Source organism: Gallinula chloropus (genome assembly GCF_964237585.1).
Source record: "Gallinula chloropus genome assembly, chromosome: 4".
NCBI lineage: Eukaryota > Metazoa > Chordata > Aves > Gruiformes > Rallidae > Gallinula > Gallinula chloropus.
Genome location: NC_140088.1, coordinates 5,476,756 through 5,502,112, shown reverse-complemented (window position 1 = coordinate 5,502,112; position 25,357 = coordinate 5,476,756). Strand labels below are relative to the sequence as shown.

Below are 25,357 nucleotides of genomic sequence, written 5' to 3'. Positions count from 1 at the left end.
TGAGCTCATGGCCTCACCCCATGGGCTGAGCAGGCACACGGCACAGCGTCTTCAGCCACAGCAACTCAGCCAGGGTGACAGGGGTTTGCAGTTTGCAGGCTGTTCACTCTGGCAGCAGCTACTTGCACTTTACTGCTCTCTCTGACCACATTTCATACCTCCCTGTCACCCATTTGCATGACATCCCCCTTCCAGCCCATCAAGCTACCATGGATGCACCCAGATGTAGCAAGACAAACCTCACTCACCTGCACAACAGGAGGGACTTCACCTGGAAAGTGAAACAGTGCATGGTGAGTAGAGACAAGGCAGGCATCCTCCTCAAACCCTGGCTACCTTAACTTCACCACACCTCTGAGACATTGCTGCTCAGCCCCTCACTCTTTTTCTGCAAGACCTTGCTCCCAAAGGCAGCACACCTGACTTCTCTCCTAGCCCTGAGCAGACCTCAGGAGCTTCTGGTCCAGCAGGTGCTGGCACAAGCAGCTGGTCACACTTCCCTCCAGGTGGTCTGGACAAAAGCCTAAGTCAGGACTGAAGTGCCAGAGCTGCCACACAGATCTGAGGTCCCAGTGGAGGCAGCCTGGCCAGCACCAACTGCAAAGATGCGGGCACAAAAGCCTGAAACACTCAACCTTCCTCTCCAAAGGTTTGAAGATGTGATGTCTCATGGCCCAGGAACAGGGCTGAGAACATCCTGCATATTCATACAGATGCAGAAAGCCCTTATCACTCAGAAATCCATCCATGGGGTCATGGCAAGCCTTGGGAACTTCCCCACCCCTGCCAGGGGCCCAGAGAGAGCAGCTTTAAGCAGTAGACCCCACACTACCCTCACCTGCTGAGGTGCCAGGGTGGGGGAATGCCTCCAGGACGCTCCCACGCAGGCTGTCCTGCACTTGCTGTCTCCTTGCTGCCCAGTCCAGTGTCCAGTTACTGCTCTCCCCTTGCTCTTCCAAGCTGAAGGGCAGCTCTTCTGCCTCTGCCTTCCTCATAGACAAGCGGATATCAGAGCTGGAGTAGGTGTAGCCATGTCCTGCTGGGCAAATCTCTTTGAAGGCTTCTGCAAGGGATAATCAAATCAAAGCTTTAGAGGGTGGAGGTTGGAAGGAAGAGGCTGCTGCAGGGCTCACCTGGCTTACTGCACCCAGGCATCACTCAATACACTCTGCACAACCCTCCTGAAAATTTTTCCCAGTGCTTTTTCAGTGCTTTCCCCTCCACCCTACCCCATTCTGAGACATGCCAAGTTCATCTTCACCTGGCTTTCATAGAATCACAGAATCCCAGGGGTTGGAAGGGACCTGGAGAGCTCCTGGGGTCCAACCCCCCTGCCAAAGCAGCTCCCCAGCTCATATTGCACAGGGCGGCGTCCAGATGGGGCTGGAATCTCTCCAGAGAAGGAGACTCCACACCCCCTGGGCAGCCTGTCCCAGGGCTCCCTCACCCTCACTGGGGAAAAGTTCTTCCCCATGTTGCTGTGGAACTCCCTGTGCTCCAACTTACAGCCATTGCCCCTTGTCCTGTCCCCACAGACACTGAAAAGGGGCTGCCCATTCCCCCTGCATTCCATGCTTAAGATATTGATAAACATTAATAAGGTCCCCCCTTAGTCTTCTTTTCTCCAGGCTGAAAGCCCCAGCTCACTCAGCCTTTCCTCATAGGGAAGATGTATGAGAGACAAAAGGGCCATCAAGCAAAGTCAGGCACAGACATAGCTGTGTTCTCCCTCTGGTGCAGAGTGGTTTCCCATCAGGGGTTTCTCTACCTTCCCAGTATTATCCAGGTCTGCTTCCTGGGATGCTGTACCCATCTCACAGGCCAGCTCTAGGTCCTGCAGCCATCTGCATGGCAGCAGGTTCAGGCAAACCCAAACCCCGGTCTAAGCAGAGCAGGTAAATACAAGGTGGGCACGTCTCACCTGAGCCAGGCACGGGGCACGCCTCACAGTTCTTCCCCCAGCCCTTGCCAACGCGGCTGCAGCAGCAGATCTGCTGGGTGATGCGGTGGGAGAGGGGGAAGGAGCACACGCCTCCTGCTGCTGAGCGGTAGCACAGCCCCTGCTCCATCGACACAGCTTTGTCCGCTGAAACACAACGACAGGGTGAGTGATGGAGATCAAGCTCTGTGCTCTCCAAAGAGAGAACACTCAGACTCTCCCCCGAGCTCTTTCTCTGCCCATGTCTCCCAGCCTGTCCCAAGGGCTGCTAACATCCTCTCTCTCCCCAGATCCTTCCCCAAGTGTCAAGTCATCCCCCCAGCAGTGCCACGAGCACTCAAACCCAGCTCCTATGGGAGCTCTCTCAACCCAGGAGACTGTGTCCTCTGCTGCCACAGGCACATCTCCTCCTGGCTCTGCAGGGGCCATGAGATGCCCATGGAGAAGAACAATGCATGAAGGGGGTGTGCAGCATGGGGACCCATCCTGCAGATAGATAAGCACAGGGTAACTCAACTGCACTTGCAAAGCGTGCTGCAGCCTCCACTCAGCTGTGGGGTCCTGCTGCCCAAAGTGAGGGGTTCCCCAGAGCACTTACAAATGCAATGGCTACGGGACGGGTCCAGCATGGTGCCGGGCTTGCACGTGCAGCGGAAACTGCCGCGGGTGTTCAGGCACTCAGCATCTTTGCATAGTCCCTGCATCAAGCACTCGTTGATATCTGTGGACAGGAGAGAGCCTGGTGAGATGTGTGGAAGCTGAGGGTGAACTGAACCAACCCCCTGCCCAGTGCCATGGACTGAGGGGCAGCCTCTGCACTGAGCAGCGTGGTGGTGACCTCCGTGGTGACAGTAGTGTCATAGCCGTGGTGCAGAACCTGCAGCAGGAGGAATGGCTCATGACTGACTGCTCAGCTTTGAGGTCCTCATAGAAAACAAGATGTGGCACCTACAGTGTGCTGCCCACCCCAGCAGGGTCACTCTTACAGGCATCATGGTTGTTGTTTAGAAGCCTGGACTGGTGAGTCCTGTCTTTTCACCCACTCCTTGGTCCTGCTCATGTAGCCACGATCCAGAGAGGATGGTTGCTGAGGAACTCAATGCTGGCATACAGGGAGAGCAGTGACTGATCCCCTCCAGAGGCAGAGGGATGATGTGCTCATTGCTGTGATGTCTTCTTCTAGGAGCAGGCTGAGCAAGTGGGGAATCAACAAGCTGAAGGCCTGCCTCAAGTTCTGCCTCTGCCCCTGACTCAGCACGCAACAGACAGCCTTCAGGAAGGTTCACCCATTTGGCTTACTGTAAAGCTACTGGAAGAGCATAACTGAGAGCAGCTAGGCTCAGGATCACCTTTCCCAGCACCACCTTATTCCTCAGAGCAGAAGCATCACTGCTTGGTGGAAGTGGGGGTGTTACAGAGCCAGCTACGACAGCTGGAACTCAGACTTGTTGACCTCAGAGTTCCTCCCCAGTGCTGCGCTCTTAAACTTGAACAGGTGCTCCCTGTTCCCCCCACCAGCTGGCTCATACATGGCTGAGATACAGGGACCATCAAGACCAGCCATGATGTTCAGTTGACTGGAAATACCAGTGCTAGAGGGATGTGCAGCAGAGCAAGGAGTGGTGGGATCTGGCTGTGTAGTGTCATCGTTTCTTGCCCTGTACTAAGCTTGGGACAGAGTTCATGAGAACAACTAGTGGGCAGACCCCAAATGTACTGGGAGCCCCACTCAGAGAAGAGGCATGGGCTCTCTGAAGGAGCCTGGGAGCTCATCCTTGTCACTCCCAGGCATGGTTACACCACCATGTCATTCCGACACTCCAACTGGATGAAGTGTTTGTCCTCCACATAAACAAAGGGATTGAAGGGATTAGAGTAAGGAAAGCACAAAACAAACAAGCACCAAGGGCTGGGCTTTATGAGCTTAATTTAAAACAGGGCCACATCCCAGCCTTAGTCCAACTCCCTCTAGTCCACTGGCAACAGAGGACCCACCCTCAGTGGAAATCCCCACGGGAACAGAAGCAGGCAGGCACGCTGGGGGCCACACACTCCTGCAGCCTGCCAGGGATGGGGCTAGCACACAAGAAGAGCCCTCAGGGACCACAAACCAAGATCTGTAGGCTGCCTCAACTGCCTCTTCCCACCCCAGACAAGCCTGCTGGTGCTCCTCTGAAACAGCTGGGTCAGGCAGCCTGTGGTGGAAAGGTGCAGGCTGGTTTACCCTGGTGCTTGGTGAGCAGGAAGGACCTGGCTCAGCAACAGACACAGAGTATTACATACAGATACCTGTCCTGTGCAGTGGCCTCAGTGCATGCACACCTCCTTACCACAGCCAGCCTCCAAGGTAATCTCTGCCTAGTGTCTAGCAACCACATCACGTCTTCCAGTGTGATCCTTCCTCCCAGCAGCACTGGGAGGTTCCCTGTCTGAGTCTGCCAAGCACTCAGACACATTGCCACCTTGTTCCTGCTCAATGGGATGCAGCAAGAAAAGGGAAGGAGATCTTGCCAAGATTAACCATTTGATCCTCTGCTGGAAGGCACAAGAGAGGAACCTTTCTGTTCAAACAAAACAGGACAGAGGGCTGTTGTCATAGCCCACCTCCAGTCATTCATCTGTGCCAGCAAAGCTGCTGCCCAGCTCAGCTCCTCTTCTCCAGCCTATGGCCTCAGGAACCATCATCCCCTTGGTTCCCCTCCTACCTGGGCTGGCAGGAGGAGGCTCCGTGTAGTTTCTCACACAGTCTGTCAGCTACATTGCTCACTCTGGACCCTGAAGTGAGGTGCTGGGCTTCCTGACACATGTCCTGCTGCAACAGCAGAGATGGGAAAAGCACCTTGAGGCAGCTGAATGCCTGCAGAACAGCACTTTTCCAGCCCAGCTTGCAAAGAAGCACTGATGAGGCACCAATCTCTGGTTCATGCTTTTTCTTGTGTAAAAACATCTTCCTAGACACCTCCACACTGCCATGTCCCTCTGCTCCTCTGGCCTTCTCCTGCTCCAGAGGAAGTGCAAATCCAGAGCAGGTGCTGCAGATCCCTGCTTGCTAACATGAGTCCCTCCAGCTGCTCTGCTCCTCTGACTCCCAGTCAGTGTCTCTGGTAGCTCCTCACAGCACTGTCTGGCTGCGTAAGGGATGAGATCTGAGCACCAAGGAGAATAGAAGCCATTGCACTGTCGAAAGTTCTCCCCCAGGACAACGTGGGGGAGGCTGAATCATTAATTAAGTAAGCATGGTGGAAAGTCCCAGCTAAAAGAGATGAGTCATTGGATTGCCAGCCCTGGGTTTGCGTGGCCAAGGCCCAGGCTCCCTGCTGCATCTTTGAGATGACACTTCTCATCTTATCATGAATCACAAGAAGGGAACAGTAAAATTCCAATTCAGTCAGAGCACGGAAAAACACAAGTACTGTGGGTCCAAAAGATGCCAAATAAACATGAAACAGAGAGACAAGCAGAGAGATCATGCCTCCTTCACGTGGAGCTGAGGGACCACAGGAGTGAGGAATTGATAGACCCAGCAGCGTGGGGCAGGCAGGGCAGCCTGGCAGCACGCACCAGTGACGTGCTCAGAACAGGAGGAGTGGAGGTTAGGGCACTCTCCCACGTGTAAATCAACAACTGAACGAGCTGACAACCTTCCCAAATGTTTTCAGGCAACAGAAGTTCTGTTGCTTCAGACTACAGGAGAAGTGGGTTTACACTCACTCTTAGCAGAGCAGCAACTTAGGTCCTTACTGGGTCAGTAGGACTTGAGAGGTGAGGTTTTTTCTGCCAGCCCAGCTACATGCTGACTCTTTTATCAGCTGGGCCATGTAGCCAGAGTTACCTGGATTTCCTTCAGTCCTGATGAAAGCACAGAGACTCTTACAAGTCGTGTTCCTTGCAGATCTGTATCAGGGAGTTAGATGTATTTTACCTGTGTAGATAATGACAGCCCTGACAGTGGATGTGGGAAGGAGAGAGAGAGATGAAAGCACCATCCTTACCTTGGCAGTGGCTCCGGTTCAGCCTTTTGTATCCCTGGGGACACTCCACCTGCCCGTTCTCAATCACAGGGTGTGCTGGAAAGAAACCAAAGGGTGTGGGAAACCAGTAGTAGAGCCAGCCATTAGCATCCTACCTTCTCTCTGCCCTCCTTGCTGAGGGGAAAGGTTCCCTAAGTCTGCCTTGCATGGGCCTCTGATGACTCCCAAGGCAGAGGGAAGGTTTGGAGCAGCCACATTTCCTAAGAAGTGTCTTCTGCTGCTTGGTAGATGCCAACCTGGTGACCCAGTGGTGCTTCATATCTATCCCTGTGTCACCTCAGCTCCTTCCAGGCTGGCTTGGACAGCCAGGTGGCACATCACAAGGGGCATCAGAGTGAAAGGAATGACAGCAGTCCTTGACAAGATTCTGTAATAGCAGCCCAGGGCCTGTTTATTACACTTGACCCCCTTCATTCTTACTGCATGTAATTTCCTGGCCCGAGCACTCTCCTCAAAGAAAATTTCAAATTGCTGCTTAAAATAGTTCTGTGGGATTCAAAATGGCCTGTAACCCACACAATTAAATATCTCCACACCTTTTAAAGGTGAGTAAAATGTGGCCCATAAATTCCAAGGAGGTCAAATTTAGGCACCATATTTTGGAGCAAGGGAAAAGGAATCCAGGAGGTGATGGGTTGGGAAGTGAGTAAGCATGGGGTGGGGTAGGAAGAAGGGTGCTTTGCCTAGGGATAGGGTTTTCCCAGGGTGGGGTTTCTTTTTCATTTTCTGGACTGTGCACTTGGAAACAAGAAGTTCATCTAACAGCTAAGTGGCTGCCCAGTCGTACTCCCACCACTCAAATTCCTCCTGCCTGGCATCAGTAGCTCACACCCTGGTGACATATGTGGAAAGCCCTCCATGGCAATAGCCACACTGAGGATCTGGCAGATTACTAATGGATTACAGCTTTTGAGAACTGGGGACAAATTGAGACTGTCCTCGTGGCAGGAGATGGTCAGAAAGAGCCTGTGAAGGTTAAGAACACAAGCAATGCACTGGGAGGCCGAGAACAGGCGTGTCCAGAAGTGTTTGTCCTGGACACTTTGACCCTATAAGGCAGTTTAAAAGCCATTCTGACACTTCTTGAAAGGCAAAAGTTAGGGACCAGCCTCCTAGGACAAAGATGCTTGGGAAATAGGAGAACAGGTCATTCACCAGCCTCTACCAGGCAGGAGAATAGGAAGCCTGGTTTCCCCAGGTACATTAAATGAAGTTATGAGGTTTTCTGGGTGCAGAGATCTTCAGTGGCTGGATGAAATAGTCTGATGGCTAAGACAAAAATATCTATTCACTCCCTTCAACACTTTAGTCATGAACTGTAAGCAAGAGATGCTTACAAATAGCTGGATGTTAGGGTTGCTGGTGATAATGGGGATCACTGGGTACATTTCCAACCTTCTGGGAAGGGAAAAACGACCTCTGGATCATGAGCTCCAGGCTGAGCGCTCCGGTGGGATTCCAGGTCCTCCCACAACGCAGCCTGTGGGCTCAGGGCTGCTGACAGGCATTAACTGTGCTTGGAAGGATCTGAAAGCCTCAGCACGATGTGATAACAGACGGTCAAACGAAGCAGCAGCGTGATGTGCAAGGCCTCGGATGGGGAGCCAAGCACGCCGGAGATCAAACAGCGATGACATGTGTCAGAGCCCCACTCTCTCTCTGAAAAGCCTTTGCAGAGAAACAGATCCCTCTGCACCCCTCCACCAGATGCTGTTGGAGAGAGGGCAGGGCAGCAAACACCAGTGATGGGGTGGGGGGGGTAAGCATGCAGGTCTTGTGCCACCTCAGCGCTTGGACAGCCCCAGTTTGCAGCAACCTGCAGCTCGTTACCACAGCAAATCACTCGTGAGGCTGTGGACAACTGTCTTAATTCTGCAAAGAAACCCACATTCCCTGGAAAGAATCACTGTAGTGAAATGTGAGCAGATCTCTCTGTACCAAGGGGAACCAATACAGCTTCTGAAGTACTGGATGGAGCCTGCTCTCTTTCTTGCCAGGACCTGGCCGCAAGGGAAGACAGCGTGTGGCTGCAGGAGGATGTACGCTATTAACTCCCAGTTTTGTACTTGGTTACTCAAGCAGAGGACCATTTCCTTCTGCGAGCTCTCATGTTGCCAAACTGCAGCAGAGGTGGACAAAACCCCCTGAAAAAACAGCCAACGACACCTGAGTTTCCTGCACCGGGGATCAGCACCCACCCCTCTCCCACGCAGCTGGTAAGAGTGGGAGACTGGCTTTGGAGAGTATTCCTCTGGAAGCCAAATCTGATGATCAGAGAGGGCACAAATCTGTCAGCATCCACAGCTGGATGGGTCCTGGCCTCCTGTGTCTGTCTGTCTGTCTACACTCTCTCCAGGAAGGGGTTCTTTCAGAGCTTGAGGCTGGGGATGGAGCAGCTGAGCTGCATCTGTCAGGCAGAGGGATTTTAGGCTTCCTGAGAGCAGGGAGCTCTGGCTCCTGATGCAAGTGCCTCCTGGGCTCTTCAGCCCCATGAGTGCTGTGCTGAAGCAATGTGCTTACCAGGTACCTGCACACCAGGGCTCCTCCTCAGGCTCTCCTCATTTGCTCCCTCCAGCTCTGCTTCATCCCAGTGCCCAGTGCTGCTTTCTGCAAGCTCTGCAGGCACCAGGCATTCCTGGCAGGGCCAGGCTCACACAAAGGACACAAAGGACATGCAGTAAGCCCACAGCTCCAGAAAGGAGGTGAGCACGAAGCAGCCACAGCCCAAGACTCCCACCAGCACCTCTGTCCCCAGCTAGAACAATACTGGAGCAGAGCAGACTTAGATGGGAAATGAATACACAGAAATTGGGGAGTGGGACTTTGCAGGATGCTCTTTAAGGAGCTAGGCTATCTTTCCATCATTTCCCAGGAGAGGAGGCTCTACCCAAGGGCCCTGGATCCTCAAACACTGCCTGGAGATGGGATGAAGATGCTCAGGCTCAGGGTGAAGTGGAAAAAAACCACTTCTAGTGGTGGTAAACACAAGGGCCTGGGTGAGGTTTGTAGCTGAGCTAATACCTTGCATTGGGCCAGCCAATGTCGCTGTGTTACAAGGGGAAGAGGCAAGGTTGTGGTCAGATGAGAAGTGAAGCCAGCCCACTTCTTTCAGCTCTTTCCATTTATCATACAAAAGGCATCTCTCTGAGAAACCTTGCCTTGATGAACTCCTTTGCCACTTTTTGGACTCTCAGACATTTCTTGTGAGCCCTGGATCAGCTCCATAGAAGAACCCCCACCATGGCTGGACCCTGGGCATCAGGGGCACAGTGGGCACAGAGCATGCAGGTGGCTGTGGTACCTCTGCTTTACAGCACATGGGAGATGAAAGGAGGCAGAATGAATGGTCTTGTGGCATCTGGAGTGGTGGGAGTGGTGGATCCAGTCAAACATGGCCCTGGTTTAGGGTAAGCAGAGATGAGCATCCTCCACTGCAGAAAGGACCTCAGCTGCTGAAGTCACTGGGAGAACAGCAGAGCAGCTCAGACCCCACAGCAGCCTCCAAACAGTAAACACACTGGAGATGCCAGACCAAGAAGTAGGCAGGGATGTGGCTGTGGGGATAAGCTGAATTCCCAGGCAGAATGGACAAGAGGGAAAGGACACAAATCCTTCAGCCCAGATCTGCCATAACTCCTTTCCTCTCCTCCCAGTTGTCTGTTGCAGGCAGCAAGACTTTCTCCAATGCCCCAACAAAGGCTAGGGTAGCAGGGGTAGGGAGGGCACGTGCCAGTGCTGATGTCTGATACCAAACTAAGTCCTCTGCTCTACTCACAGTCAATAAACACCTTCAAGGTGAAAAAGATGCATGAAGGAAAAAAAAGACTGTGGTAATTACTGTTGGCCTTTGGGGTAATTTCAACAGAAAACCTAATTCTGCTTCCACAGTGGCTTCCAGGTGGATCAAGATATCTCTGTACACTGTGCTACGGTGTGCTGAGCCCATGGGCAAAACGCTGCAGAAGAAGGCTGCACTTCCTGGGGTTAAGCATTGCTTTTAGTGCTCAAGTACTGCCACAGCCTTGCAGAGGGTCCAGCTTCTTCCCCCACCTCTAGCCTTCCTTTCCTGTCCCAAACAGACTCCCCGTGGCACATGGTGTAGTGGCAGCAGAACCCTCCCCCTTCACAGCCTCCTTTCCATATTTCCAGGGTGTTATTTTTCCCTGTATCCTTCCCAATCTGATCTCAACAAGGGCAGACCAAGGTGGGGGGGGTGTTGACACAGCACAGGGGAGCGTGGGGCTTGTGGTGTTTCTGGTGAGGGCGGCTCCATGGGTGAGCTGCCACCCCTTCTCACGGTGGGAGGTCTGTTTGGGGAGCGCCGCGGCCGCCAAGCCAGACATCACAGGATCCAACTTTCCAGTGAAATTCAGACGTTTCTCTAGGACAAAAAACTTGAAAAAACACGGGGAGTGGGAATAAAAACAAAACAATAGCCTTCAAAGGCTTGTTTCTTAATGCAGTTAAAACCCATAGGCAGGAGGAGAGAGAGAAAGCAGCCCAGGAGGATCGGCGGTGAGCACAGCCCAGCCCACGCTCAGGCTGACTGCAGTCTGAGCTGAGGGGCAGCAGGAGCTGAAAAACCAGCACCTGGAAGATGTGGGTTTACTGCTGCAGGCAGAAAGTCCTCCAAACCCCTGCAGAAAGGTGATGCTTGTAGCTCCTGAGCAGTACAGGAGAGGAATGAGCTTCTCTTGGAGTGCTGCTGATCACAGAGGTGTGTAGTCTCAGGGACAGGTCAGGGGTAGAAGAACACCTCACTTGCACCTCACTTTGCCTCTTGAAAAATCTCTTGTTACCAGTTTCCACTATCCTCATGTACCTTGAGGAGGGACAAGGCTTCAGAAAAAACAGTGTCTGTGCTGACCTGGAGCTTGGACCTTGTCAGTTTTACTTTGCATGGTCCAGCTCATGGCCTTGTTCCAGCATGTTCTTCTCCACAGGCCACTGTATACCCTAAAAAAAGTATGTGGTCTGGCAGGTAAAGGGGAGTAGTTTTGCCCAGCAGTGTACCTGCTACTAGCTCCACATCCTGAGCTTGCCACAGGACAGGACATTGCTTCAGTGCAGCTTCCTCACCAGCACTGCTCAAATACCCTGCTGGTCTTCAAGCTTCCTCCCAGCCATGTCCAAGTGTCTCTGCTTCAGCTGCTTCCCCAGTCTCCAGTTGCCTTTTCTCACCATCAGTCTTCTCCAAGTTTTAGTTTCCAGCTCCCATATCCTCTTACCAAGCTGCTCTTGCCTTTCAGCATGTGCTCCATCACCTCCTCCACCTACTGAAGACCCAGAAGGGTTACTGGATGTCTCCATCTGATTTATCCTATCATGCAGGGCAGCACATTTCATCCAGCCATCCCCAGCCAGAGCTGAAGGACTGCAGCTGCAAGACATCATGCAGGTGTCCTGCCTCTCTCCAGGGCCCCGCCTCCAGGTTATCTCTTTCTTTGTGGGCTGGGTCACAGCCTTAATCCCAGCAGGTGGAAGAGCAAGCTCTCAGCTCTCCTCCTCCTCCTAGGGCTGTTTGTGAAATACCCTGGGGATCCCATCCTCAGCTCTCACTTATACAAACAACAGCAAACTCTCAGTGACTTCTACTGTTGCCTACTTGAATGCCCACCTCTGTTCTCACTTCCCTGAAGGCACTTGACAATATACACCCTCCCAGGGGCAAACAAGACAGCCAAAACCTTGAGCAGAGCCTAAGGAAACCTCAGAGCCTAATTAACACCCGCTACAGATAGTCCTGGCCAGGTCAACCCCATCCTTACCTGAACTCTGAATTTGGCTTTTAACAAAGTCTCCTTAGGATGCAGACAAAGAATTCGAGCGCCTTGGCTTTCTGATGCTGGGCAAAACCCAAAACCCAGTGGGGATTTGTCATGGCAGGTTCTCTCAGACAGATGCCTGCCTCTGATTCTTCTTCTTCTCCTCTGATGTCGTTCTGCACACAAACATGTACTGAACATGAAAGCTGCAGTCGACGGAGACATCCGGACGTATCCAGACTCTACTAACAATCAGTGTCTCGGGCAGACAGTCAATCCAAACAAGTTCTCCATTTGTCTAGCTCTTGCCTGGCTGCACTTCTGTACATTTGTAAGTGTTTACACTGAACTAGTTTCTGCCATTTCTGTCTCTGGTTGCTGGAATTAAATTCCCAGTGCTGTCAAGTCTGCTCTGGTGCACGCCTCCCTGGGACACACAACTGCAAGGAAAAGTTCTCTCCGAAGACCACAGTGCCAAGAAGAAAGCTGGAAGCATCCACTGGACATGTTATCTCTGTGCACGAGACACCAGGTCACTGAACCACAGCCCAGCGCCTTTGAGTGAGCGCAAGATGGGCCAGCAAGACCAAGAGACAGAAGGGATGTGAGCATGGGGTGTGATCTACAGGCAGAAATAATGCAGAGCCATGCCTTCATGCTGGGCAGGCATGGACCTGGGAGCCCTGGCAGAGGAGGCATGGAGCAGTGAGAGGTCGGCAGCTCCATTAGTGCAGTGAGGTCATGGAGAAAAGACTGTTTCCCTGGCTCCTCTCTTGTCTGTGAAGACAGCAGGCAAGAGAAAAGCATGCCAGCCACCTGGGCTTCTCACTTCACAAGAGCCAGCCTCCCTTAGGCTGCTTCCACTGAGCGTCTTGAGTGTCTTCCTTCACTTGCACTGTGTGGTCTCCAGCATGTGGGGCTAGTTACGGGGCAGTCGGTCACAAGTAGTCAAAGGAGGAAGATACTTGCACACGATTAAAGAGGATGAAAACAGCCCCTTAAACTAGCCTGAATTCCTGCCAAAATCAACAAGAGCCATTTGGTCTCCAAGGGGGAACTTTATCGCCCAAAGCCAGGGGGACTCAGAGTGGGAATTTTGTGTGGTACAGGAAGATGGAAGACCCATGGGGATGCATTTTTAATATCCCCATGGAATTAATCTGAAAAATAAAAAGCCAGACAAGCATCTGTCCGCTCAATGAAGACCAGCAGCAACAACTTCCCTTGAGTTTCAGCTGCTGCTGGGACACAGGACATGTGCTGAGCTGTGGGATTGGGACCAACTGGCAGCTAAGAGGCTTTTCTTAAGGGCATTTACTCTACTGGATGGCTGAGCACAGGAGGATATTCTGTACCTGTTTTCATGTCTTGGAAGCTGGGATTAGAAAGACATTTTGAAGCCTGAAGATCTAAGTCCAGCAGAGCAATCACTGCTGCAGCTCTGGCTGCTAAATGATACCTAACATCCTGGCATGGAGAAAGAGAAAGGAGTTGCAGAGGTTTTGCAGCCTTCTTCAGCCTAACTGAAGCATTAAGTAGCCTCCCCTGCTTCCTAATGGTGGGATCACAGGCAGACAGGGCAAAAAACTGTGGAGACTGCTGTGAGATGGGCAGAAAGCTCTTTGTTTCTGGGAATGCAAAGGTCAGGGATGAAGAGGAGGGGGCCAAGGCCTGGGTGAGGGCATTGCTTTGTGCTGGTCCCATGGTCGCCCCCATAACTACATGTGCCCCAGGCTGCCTTGGGGCTGGCACACAGACGAGGGCAGGCAAGCAGCAGTGTGGCTCAGGGCCACAGCAGAGCTGTGCAGAGCAGGGAGACGACAGCAATCAGAGCTCCCCAAATCTGTGCTGGGTTCCAGGATGCTGACAACCTCGTCTGTGATTGTGAGGAATTTGGCTCAAGCAGGCCCTACCCCTGGCTGAGGAAGAACCGAATCAAGGGAGAATGAGATGCAAACAGCTCTTGGGAGCATGCCTGCAAGCAAGGGGGACAGCCTCTGGGCACAGTGAGAAGGCACCAAGAAAACACTTGCACAAAACCTGCTGCCTTGGACACCTCCAATCTTCTCAGGGGTCAAAGTCTCCTGGAGGACAGGGTTTGTTTAATTTACTCCTCCTGTACAGCAAAGGCATGTGAATGAGCAGCCAGGCAGTGGTGAAAGAGGACCAGCATGCTGGGGAGAAGTGAGCAGCTCCCTGGCTGCATGGCACCAGAGATGTGCACCTTGCCCTGCACTGGACCCGGCTGCTGTGCCCATGGGGCTGCTGCTCCCAGCAAAGAGTCCTTCAGCACAGTCACTCCCCTGGGATGTGGGATGGGGGCCGTGGTGTAAGGGGTTGTGCCCATTACAGAGCACTGCAAGCAAAGTGGCTGAGGAATCCCCATCTCCTGCTGGATCATTCTATCTGGCTCCTGAGTGCAGCAGAAATGGAGCTGGACGCCCGTGCCCCTGGAACAGACTCCGGGTGTGCTCCTGCCAATTGTTTGATGTAGTGTTATTTCCAGAGCCCTTGCCAAGCCCATGTCAGGCCCAGAGCAAGCCCGTAACTCTATAGGGCCAAGTCTGAGCCTCCTCCACCAATCTAGGACTGCTCCTCCTGAAATCATGGCCACTCTTCCCGTTTCTCCCTCTGAGCAGGGCTGGCACAACAGGAACCTGAGGCTGCACCAGGGATTTGCAGGGGTGGTTTGGGCAGAGAGGGCTGAGCACTCAACACAGTCCCGAGTGGCAGCAGCACTCACCTGGCCGGGGGGGACAGGCCAGGCACCGGTCTGTACCCCAGAAGAGCCCCACGCTGCCGCAGCAGTCCTCCAGCTTGGTCAGCCCTGGCAGGGGGTTGGTGCACTGCGGAGAGAGAAGCAGAGGATCAGGCTTCTGTGGGATGGGGAGGGGATGTGCACCCATCTGCTGTGGCAGGCTGGCGTGGCAGGGGCAGGGACAGGGTAGGAGCAGGGGCAGAGCCAGCTAAGGGGATGATGGTGTAAGGGTCGAGGGCTGGCACATTCCTCCTGGCTCAGCTCCCCACCAGGATGCAGCAGGGCTGGGGATGTGGTTTAAGACAGTAAACAGTTGTGCAGACAGAAGAAGGCGAGACTCCTTCAACGGCACCCCTTGGAGTGGTAGGGGACATCAAACGGAGCAGGAGACGAACCAGAGATGATATCATCCCGCAAAGCCCTGGGATCAGCCCCATGCCTGGCTGATTAGCCCGCGAAGTGGGTGCACCACTCCAGCCCGGCGGGGAGCCTGCGCTCAGGCACTTTCCTCTGCTTAATAAGTCTCTCTTTCCTGCCCTGCTCACCCCCCCACCCCCCCCTACCCCCTAGGCAAGGCCCTCTGGATTACAGGCTTCCGCATTAGAGCGGAGCCACCGCGGCCTGCAGTCCGGAGCTGGCCCCCGTCCAGGCGCGCGTGGCCGCCTGCCCAGCGCTTCACATACCGATCAGCCTGGCTGCAGCCGAGCGGGGAGAGGCGAACGCTCCCCGCTGGGCTCCTCACCCTCTTCTGGGCACACGGCATCACCCCGGCTGGGCGAGGTGTGAGCACACCCCTTGGCTACCCCCTGAGCATCTCCCACAGCCCCATCCGGGTGTCTGTGTGCATCTCTGTGCATCATCAGCTGTTCCCAGGGGCAGAAAACCACCATCTCCCCATGGAGGAGCGGGGCTTTTCCAGACCCAGAGGCTGATCTTGTTTATGTGCTTGGGAATGGCCAAGAAGGTGTCCCGCTAGGAACTGCTTGGAGGGGAATGACTGAAGGTTGGGGAAAAAGGAGCAGCCCCCCCCAAAAAAGGGCTGGGGAGCAGTGGGGGAAGGGGGCGAGTCCCAGGCTGCCCAGACAAGGGTCTTGCTGAGCACAAGCTGCTGTGGGGGAAGAGAGCTCACAGGTGTTCCCGTGGGTGCCAAAAGCCTCCCATGCTTTTCCAGTGACGCAAGAGAAACATATGGGGAAAGACAAAATAAGACATTACGATGACTGGAGGACAGGGGTGAGAAAGCCCCTCACGTGCGTTTGCTTCCCAAGCCCCGGCCGGGCTGCCCGGGAAGGCATCGTTCCATGGAAATCAGACTTGCATTTCTAGTCTGAGAGGGAAAGGAATTTTCCCCTGTTTTATACGTTTCCTACAATAATCGCAGAGCGTGGCTGTAAATGTTGCTATAAATAGGGCACCCTTTTTAAACAAGGCTGTGTGTGAAAGCCATCAAGTCTGGGCTGGGCTGCCCCAGGGCACAGCCTAATCGGGGGGCAAGGCAACCAGGTCTCCTTGATGGGCTAAAACAGGGGGTTTTTTTCTGCCCAAGTACCTCCCCAACACACTGCCATCCATGCCCACAGCACCTGGGTGATGCCCACGCTGATGCTGAAAAGCTTCATGCAATGAAAAGCCACCCTCCATGCCCCATAAGCCAACTCACCCCTACCCCAGAACAAGAAACATCTCTCCACACACATACTTGATGGGTGACCCCTTACCTGCCCGTGGAGAGCCTCCCGAAAACACTTCCCCAGCAGCCCTGGGGCTCTCTGCTGCTGCTGGCTGCCCTCTGTGGCAATGCTGTTGCCATTCCCATGGGTGTAGGTGTACCAGGGCATGGCAGCCAGCTGAGGCACCAGCACTGCCTCCACGCTGTTCTCCTCTGACACCTCTGTGTCACCACGCACTCTGGCCACCTGGTGAATCTGCACAGTGGCTTCTGGAGGGTGGTTGATATGGACGTTCACCAGGGAAGGGTTTAGGGAAGCTGGAAGATGAGTTTATACCACAGTTGTGACAATCCAGCAACAATTTGGCACCCAAAGAGCATCTTGTCATCAAACAATTCAAAACAGAGAAGAGGTAGTCTGACCCTGCCAGGAAATCTAGAGGAAGAGTGCATCTAAGAGAAAATGCTTTTCTGGCCTGAAAACAGGACAAACCTACCAAAAAACCCCCACAGCAATCAGAGCCCTTCAGAAACTAAGGAAACCACTTTTCTAACAACCTGGTCTGAAAAGCGTAAGGAGATAGTGACCTCCTTGGGCCTGTTAATGACGATCTGAGGAGCACCCAAGTAGGACTCAGAAGTTTGAGGGAGTCTGGAGCTTCTGGCAGAGAAATCTAGCACTGGCAGGGAGCCACTAACACCAGAAATGGTGGCAACAATGACCTTTTAACCTAGCTCCAGCACAAGTTTAGGAGTTCAGAGGATCTTCTGACTTGAGACCCACCTCTCCCACCTGCACCAGCACTAACCCTGTCCATCCCTTGCTCCCCATGGCATTTTTCCCAAGCTCCCTGCTTCCTGCACCCACCACCCCAGCTGCCTTATGGTCCCCAGGGCATGGCTTTGCAAGAGTAAAGCGTTGCTTTGAGGGGTCCTCTCTATACCAGTTGCCCCATCAGGTCTAGAGGCCTTGGCCATGCTTACCCAGCTGGTTGGACAAAGGCAGGGTGTAGGTGGAGTGTTTCATGGAACCACCAGCTGGGGTCTTGGGACCTCTCCCTCCTTGCTTCTTTTCCAGAGAGGGAGCTGGCAGGTGGCAAAACTTCCCTGTGGAGTTGGAGGGGCACCAGCACTCATCCCGGCCCACGCAGCGCCCTCCGTTCAGGCAGGGGATCTGGCAGAAGTCTGCAAGGCAAAGAGAGATCTGCTTAGCAGTGCCTCTAGCCAAGGGGTGGCTGGTGGGCAGCCAGGCAGCTCCATCTGGGCCAGCGCTAGCCCCATGATGCCTGAGGGGCAGCCCCAGCACTTGCAGCCTGGAGGCAGCCTGGGGTCCCTGCTGTACACCAGCAAACAGCGGGTGGAGAATCTGGGGTCCTCCCTGAGCTCTGCTCAGGGTTGGAGTTGTGGGTTGAAGGTGACAGGTCCTCCTTTGGGTTCTGGGGCCACTGCCAGCCTGGGGCACTCATGCCTTGCAGGGCAGCCCCCTAGGACCAAGGTGGTGATGCTGGGACAGCAGGATCCCTCAGAGTGGGGCCAGAGCTAAGGCAGCCACAAGCATCCGAGTCAGCACAATTCCTTCTCTTCTGCATCACCCCTCCCCACTTGGCAGGGTTTTTACTCCCGACTCAGAAGGGAGCTCAGTGGGGATAGGAGAGGCAGGAGGAAAGAATGGGCAGAGAGCCACGTCCTCAGAGCCTGTCTCCTGGCCAGCCTGGGCTCTGCCAACAGCTCAAGTGGGAGTCGCACGGAGTGGGACAAAAGAACCAGGAGCAATTTGTCTGCACAGGCTTGGAAAAAGCATCCACAGATGAAAGTGAAGTCACGTCTTTTCTGGGCTCATCAGATGCTTGGAGCAATCCAGAGCATCTCTCAGTGTGAATGACATTTGAGCAAGGCACAAGATTTCCTGACACATCATCCTGACTCAATCCAGCGTGAGAAGAGACACTGCTGCTGCACATCCCAGGGTGGTTTGTTAGTTTCATCCCAGAGGATGAGCTCCCACCCTATCCAAGTTCATTTGCTCAAGCCCAGCAATCAGTTTTGGGGTGAGGAGACACATCTTTGGACTTTGTGCCTTTGGATCTAGGCAGAAATGCTTGTGAAGGCAGTATCAGCTGGTGTTCACCACAGCCCCACTCTGCACTCTCTCAGTGTTAGAAGAACTTGAGAGTTACAGAGGCTTTCAGAGGATGAGTCCCACCAGGGTCCTCCAGGTTACTGGCTCCAAGAGGATGTGCCCAACCCACAGCTGGGTATCCCAGGGACCCGATGAGCAATCCCAGAGGCTCTGGAAGGAGAGCAGAGGTTTCAGCAGCCCCGTTTATAGGAACAGCTTGCAACCTGCAGCCAGCTCTCCTGGCTGCCACGTGAGTGAAAGGAGAGAACAGGAGGAAATTAGGTGATGAAAGTCAGCCCCAAGTCTGGATGCCAACAAAAGCAGTGAGCTGGCTCTAAGAAGGAGGGGGTGGTGAGGCTTGGCTGCAGGCCTGACTCAAACACACGCGTCCCCCCAACCTAGGGTGGGATGGAAACAGAAGTTGCTTGCCCAGGAAAGAGAGCGATGAGGCAAAGTCTGTCTTCTCCCCCCCCCCAGACACAGAGATGGAGTAAGCCCCGAAGACCCACAGGAGACATCTTCCAAGGCACTGGGAAAGGTCATCTCCTCCCATCCCTATAGCAGCCCAAGCCCACAGTCTGCAGAGGCAGGAAGGGGAGAATGAGGAGAGTAGGGGAACGGGCAAGAAGATGGTCTGGGGGTCTTCAGGTGCTCACAGATGCGGAAGCCGGACTTGGGATCGTGGTTGTGCCCCCCTTGGCTATAGAGAGTGGTGGTGTCTCCTTTCTCACAGCTGTTGTAGCAGCGCCCACTATGGCATGTCTGCTTGCAGATAGTGGGTGTGAAGACAATTTTTATCTTCCTAATCTTCTCTGTCAGGTTGGCCCCTATGAAAGAAAAGGACAGTGCTAAGTGGAAAGCACATCTCCAGGCCAGGGGGCTGGTAACTTGCAGCTGAAACTCCAAGGCATTCATGGAGAAAAGAGGGCTCTCTCTCCCTAAGACAGTGTCCCTCCTTGTGCCCTCTCCTCCAGCATCAATTAGGGTTTGCTAATACATGAAAAATGGCCAGCAGCATGCCCTGCCTGCCCAGCTGTAGTGGCATAATTCTCTGTGGAGGGACACATGCACTAACTCCAGTATAAAGAGGTTTTCTGCTTTAGGCAATACTCCTTCTCAAGCTGTGTCAGTAGCCAAGAGACTGGCTGCCCTTAAACCACTGGAAGGCTTCCCACATGAACAGCCACACTGGTATCTATCAAAAGACAACATCAGGGCTTGAGAAAACAAACATCTCTCTCTAAGTGCCTTCTGATCTCCTGCGTGGACCTGCACTCCTCTCCTGGTCCCTCACCACCCTCACATTAGATACGGGGCAGAATGGGACTCTTGAGTTCTTGTGGACTTGTGGAAAATGGACAACAGGCAGAACTACTGTGTGACCATGAACCAGATACCATAGCCCTCCATCCCTGACCAGAGAGACAGCTGTTTGTAACAGCACCTCCCTTGGTGTGCTCACCCCCAGCTCTCCCCATCTCAACCCCCGCTTTCAGATTACAGCTTCAGTTAGGCTCACAGCCACATTCATAAGGGCTGAGATGCCACACGGTGCCTCCCTGGGGAAGTACAGCTTTAGGGGGAGCCAAGTTGCAGAAGACAGCTTGCATCTGTCCTAGCTGGGGAGCTGCTGAGGGTCTACTTCAGCAACTGCACGTTCCAGCAGCCTAGCCTGATCCCTGCTCATGTCAGAAGGCACCAAGGGGACAGCCAAAGGGAAGAACTAGGCAGTGGTTGCACAATCTGACCCCGAGGGCTGCTCAGAGTGAGGAGGAAGTTGGGAGACATGGTTCCTCCTGACTGAGGCAATCCCCTTTGAGAGCAGCTGATGCTGCTGCAGTGCTGGGGTGACGTTCAAAGCCTCTGGGAGGCACCAGTCACATCCCACTGTCTCCTATCCCCTGCTGTCAGCGTTTTGCTCCCCTGATCTACCCTCCTTTGGTAGGGTCTCGCTCTTCACCAAGCTCAGCAATGCCCATACTGACCTTCCTTTTCCATCCCACCCAGTCCTGGGAGCCCAGAATTTGCTGGGGATCCCCAGTCACCCCATCACCCTTCCCCAGGACACCCCAACAAGAAGCCCTGGACGCCTTACCCCTTGCAGACAAGGTGTGCTCCTGGGAAACTGCTTGTGGCCCAGAGCTGCTCTGCTCATGTCCATTCCCGTTGGGAAGTGCATTAGAGGTGAGCTGGCCATTGCTGGCTGGGTACCGCCGGACAGTGCGTGAGGGCCCTGTGTGCTGGGGGGAGACAGGAGAGCCAATCCTGCCCTGAGTCCTGTGGAAGAGAAAAAAATGAACTGGTGGGTGTGCTGACCACACTGCCTGTCCACTGGCATGCCCTGCAGCAACCTTCACTGCCAAGCTGCCTGAGGGACTGTGCCAGGAAGGGCATAGTGCTCACCAAGATTCCCTCCTCATACTGTCATGTCAAGCTGTCCCACCACAGGGACTCCCTCACTGCCTTGCAGCACCTCTGCCTGCCCAACACACTCCAGGCCTGCTCCTTGCCCCACCACATCCCTCCCCCAGGCAAACACAAGCAGCTCCAAATCAGTTTGTTCTTATGGTGGGAGCCTTCTCAGGACCTGCCTTCCCATCCAAAATGAGGACTGATAAAACAGCAAGGCAGTCAGAAGAGAAGCCAGGACAAGCAAATAAACAAAACCTGTCCCCACAGGAGTCACAAACAAAAGGAAATGACCAAGAACTCACTCCTGTAAATGCAGTTATTGCAGCAACTTCATCTATGGCTTTTGGTGTTATCTGGCGACTAAGGATGGATAAACCATCCAGCTGACAAGGTCACACTTCTTACACTCTGTGATAAAACCATGCAGACCATTAGGCTGAGCTCTTTGCATTAAGCCCACAGAACAGCACATCCTGCCCCACTGAACTTGCTCCCATTCTTTTTTACTGCCTGGCAGCACTAAGCCTCCAAGAGAGTGCTCTGTGCTTACCAGGAAATGTCTCCCTCACTCTCACCTGCACCACTGGCAAGGAAAAAGGCTCTGCACAACAGGGGCCAAAGTATGCTGGCTGCCCATATGCCCCTTGTGTTGCTTTGAAAGTCCATTCCTTGGATTCCTCTGCAACAAAACTTAAGCACCAACAGGTCTTCTGAATACCTTGTCCAACACCTCCACCTCTGAGCTGGGGCAAAAACTAGCTCTGTCCCACCGAACTGCCCAGAGAGGTCCATCCCACTTCACGGTTGTCACCATTTTCCCCTGTCAAAGCCAGCACAGGAGAGGTGTTTCCAAAGTCAACGGGAGTGGATGATGCAATGAGAGTTGGCTGACAGCAGCTCTGGCTCACTGACATTCCTGGCTTGGATAGCTTGGAATAATGGTAAGATTTGGGGAGATGGAAAGGGAGCTAATGCTGCGCTGGTATTCAAACAGGTCAAGCGCAATATATAGGGTAACTGTCAGCCATTAAGCATGAAATCAGCCCTGAACTGTAGAATGGAAAAGATGATGAACAGGGCAATTAATTGGGAACTAAAAGAGAGGAATATAGAAGTGAGGTCAAGTCAGTGGGGTCTGTGGAGAACCACTCTTGTCAGAGGAGTCCGTTCTCCTCATTGGCAAGGCCGCGTACGCGCACACCGGCGGGCTGGGAGCCCAGGGTGTTCCGATACAAAACTAAGCAGGGCAGGAGGATGTCAATCAATCAGGCACATGTGAACTGAGTAACAAACTGGCTGGGTGACAGAACACAAGAAGCAGTTGTCGCTGGGGAGGGGATTAGATGGGTTCCAGGATGATCAGCCCGAGGCCTGGCACGCTTCAAGGGTTTCATCTGGAAATAAATATTTTTGTTTCACAATAAACACAGGATCGACACTGATAATGTGTGCTGCTGACACAGGAATCTGCAGCGTGGTGTATCGTGATGAGAACAGAGCCATCCACACACAGCAGCTTGGCTCACTGTGGAGGGCACATCCATCCAAGCAACATGGGGTTTTAATAGAGCCAAATGCAGAATTACCCTTCAAGGGAAGAAGGAATGCAGGCAGCAGCTGCAGATGGAAGGAGACCATCCTGGAAACCAGCAGTTCTGGAAAGATTTTTGGGGGTAATGACAAGCAATTAATATATCAACTGTCATTTCAATGCCCTGACATCAGGGCAGCGAAACACTGCAGGGACAAGGAGGTATTTTTGCCTCCCTACACATCCTCACCACAGCAGGGAGTGTGTGTGCTAAAATGTCCCATCTTCTAAGGGATGTTGTAAAACTGGAAAGGAACAAGAAAAGACATGACAGAAGTAATTTGAGGGCTGGTGAAAAGGCCTTTCTGTAACAAATCTAAAGTATCTCTTCAATTGAGCGAAAAGAAGCTGAAGGGTTGCTCTGATTACAGGGCACAGGTGTCTTCACAGGAACAAAACACAGGGCACAAAGAGCCTTGTAATCTAACCAAGAAAGGCAAACCTTGAAACAACATCTGCAAAATCAAACCCAAATGATTCCCAACTAGAAATTATGCCCACACACAGAGCTATAGCTCTCTTCCTTCTACCAAACACGCCCCAGCAGTGGATTCCCCAACTCCCAGTGCCATCGCTTCAGCAGGGGATAGCGTGCTGCTGGAAGATGACATCACTGTCACACTGCAGATACAACTAGAGAGGTATCATCTGCCCTGTCCTGCAGACAATTTTAGATTATCTTCTATCTACTGATTCTGTCTGGCCTTGAGGTGTAGGAATCCAGGAATGAGTGGTTTTATCCCAAAGACAGCAGTCCCTGATCCAGATATTTATTACCTCATTGTTTGTAATGTGGGAATATCTTGGGAATGAGTGGCTGAGCTGCTCAGAGGAGCTGTGACCAGGAGTCCTGAGGAGCAGCAGCACAGGTAACCCATGCTGCTGGGCAGACATCCAGCTTTGCCAGCTGAAGGTTCAGATGCTGTTTGGAGTGGAGTCTGGCTACACGTCTTTCAGGGATGGAGACAGAGCAAGTGGGATTGGTCAGAGCACAGATGGGTAATGAAATTATTACCTGCTGATAAAACCATTTGTTGCCTTTTTAAAATCAAGATCTAAGCTGAGGTGAGGATAACAAATGGTACTTGTTTTTCAATAAGCAGGAAGGCTAACTAGAATGACTGCAGAGAAGTCTGAACTTCATTTCAGTCCTACCTCAGTCCCTAACAACCTCTTTCAGCAGCTCTCCTGCGATTCTTCAGAGTACCACCTACCCCTGATGGCTATGTCCACCAGGCAAGAGCTACCCACACGTTTCTGAGTTACTAATCCAGCCCTGCTGCCAATAAACAAACTTCTGGTTTCTGTTACCTACTGCTTTCTTACATTGTGTGCTACCTCTGCTTTTGTTAGTGACAAAGGAAAAGCTATATGGAGCTCTAGGGAGGCTAGGTGAGAGCTACCAAGCCCTGGAAGCTCAGGCTTCTCTGAACTCTGGTGAGGCACCCCAAGCATAGTCCTATGGATGAGCGCTGCTGGGGTTCTAATGTCTTCAGGGAAGCACCCCAAGGAAAAGAGGTAAGAGTTCCTCAGCCCAGCAATGTTCCCTGTCCTAGCACTGGTCACTTGAGGGCAACTTCAGGTCTGAGTTTTGTAGAGTCATTGGATGAAGGTGACTGGTGGCATAACACAGAGAAATATCAGCTCTTGCACTTGAAGATATTCACATCATATCTATCCTTAAGGAAGGAGCACACTACATGTAAGCAGCAGGGCTTGGCTGGATACTACCCACTGACTGCCTGAAGGAATTCCACCCTTGGCTTTAGAGACAACTCCTGTGATTCCCAGGATCACCAGATTTTGTAAAAAAACTCCCATAAAACAGCATATGAAGGGCTTTAAATCACATAAACATTAGCATTTCAGTTACAAAGAAAAGTGGACTGTATGCATTGAGTGTGAGGGGCAGTGCCAACTCCACAAAGGAAAAATGGAGGAGGAACATTACTCCATGGCTTGCAACACTTGAGGAAAAGCCATTCTACTGGGACCCCGTTGGCAAAGCATTCCAGTGTATATTGCAGGGGGGGGAAGGCAGATTTGCTTTGAATTAATTTGTTTATTTGGTTCTATTCTAGGCAGATGAGCTATGGGATTTGTAGACTGAGTTGAGTAACAACATCCTACCCGGGGCCACAGAAATCAATGGCAAAGGGCGTCTTTCCATCTCAGTTTGTCAGTCCCAACCCATCCCCAAGTCACGCCAAGCAGCTGGCTCATAGTCAGGGGATACAAAACAGAGCTCATCCTCTCCAGACCTTCAGTCAGTCCATGCTGGGCAGAGGGGAACTTGAAGGGGGGGGTGTGTGTGTCTCAGGGAACAGACTGAGCTCACTACATCAGCACAGACCTGCCCAGAAGGTATCAGCAACCCCTAACCATCTGATGGATCTTAATATAGATGGTTGGAGCTTGTCCACTTCACAGGGATCTGCACTGCCCTAAGTTCTCTTCTGACAGGAAGGGTAAGAGTGAGGATGGGAAACAGGCGACTGTGCGCCCAATTTTCACGCCTCCATCTGCTCAGGGAAGGGGCAGTGAGGAGGCAGAGGAGGCTGAGACCTCAATGACTATGTTCTGGGACATTTAAAGTCCCCGGGCTTCACATTCATTCAGCCTTACAGCCTCTCTCCATGCAGGATTACTCACTTCCACTCCCAGCCAGGCACGTGGCCAGCGCAGATCTCTGCGAAGAGGCAGTGGTCTCTTCCTTTATAGGCGACCGCCTGCCAAGCAGCTGGTTTCCCTGCTCTTCATCCATCAGAGCTGCTGACAGCTTTCTCTGTGTCAGGCACAGTCTGTGGGGCAGAAACAGTGTGCAGACTCCTAGGACACCTCTCCTTCTGGGATGTCCTGGGGGCACGCACCTCTGCGGTGTCTGGCTAACAGCAGCAGCGGTCCAGGGGAAACACGGGTCAAGGAGGGAAGGCAGAGGGAGCAGTGCTCTCTCCTTCCAGGAGAATGGATGAGTGTGTTCCTGCTGATTTCTACCAGGCTGACAGCTGAAGGGCTGAGACCTTCAGTCAAGGACCTGGACTCCCCATAAGCCCCTGAGGACACACACCAGAAG

At 53.0% G+C, this 25,357-nt stretch overlaps 1 protein-coding gene across 1 annotated transcript in view; it reads right to left on the bottom strand.

Moving 5' to 3' along the window:
* LTBP2 (latent transforming growth factor beta binding protein 2) overlaps nucleotides 1-25,357 on the bottom strand; it is a 72,113-nt gene that overhangs the window by 19,061 nt on the left and 27,695 nt on the right. The window contains exons 4-12 of the mRNA XM_084262661.1: nucleotides 20,377-20,558; nucleotides 18,938-19,108; nucleotides 17,147-17,347; nucleotides 16,212-16,480; nucleotides 14,479-14,581; nucleotides 5,932-6,006; nucleotides 2,538-2,660; nucleotides 1,922-2,086; nucleotides 828-1,063 (exon numbers count right to left, since the gene is read on the bottom strand). Coding sequence (XP_084118787.1) covers nucleotides 828-1,063; nucleotides 1,922-2,086; nucleotides 2,538-2,660; nucleotides 5,932-6,006; nucleotides 14,479-14,581; nucleotides 16,212-16,480; nucleotides 17,147-17,347; nucleotides 18,938-19,108; nucleotides 20,377-20,558 — 1,525 coding nt within the window. The remainder of the gene's footprint in view (nucleotides 1-827; nucleotides 1,064-1,921; nucleotides 2,087-2,537; nucleotides 2,661-5,931; nucleotides 6,007-14,478; nucleotides 14,582-16,211; nucleotides 16,481-17,146; nucleotides 17,348-18,937; nucleotides 19,109-20,376; nucleotides 20,559-25,357) is intronic.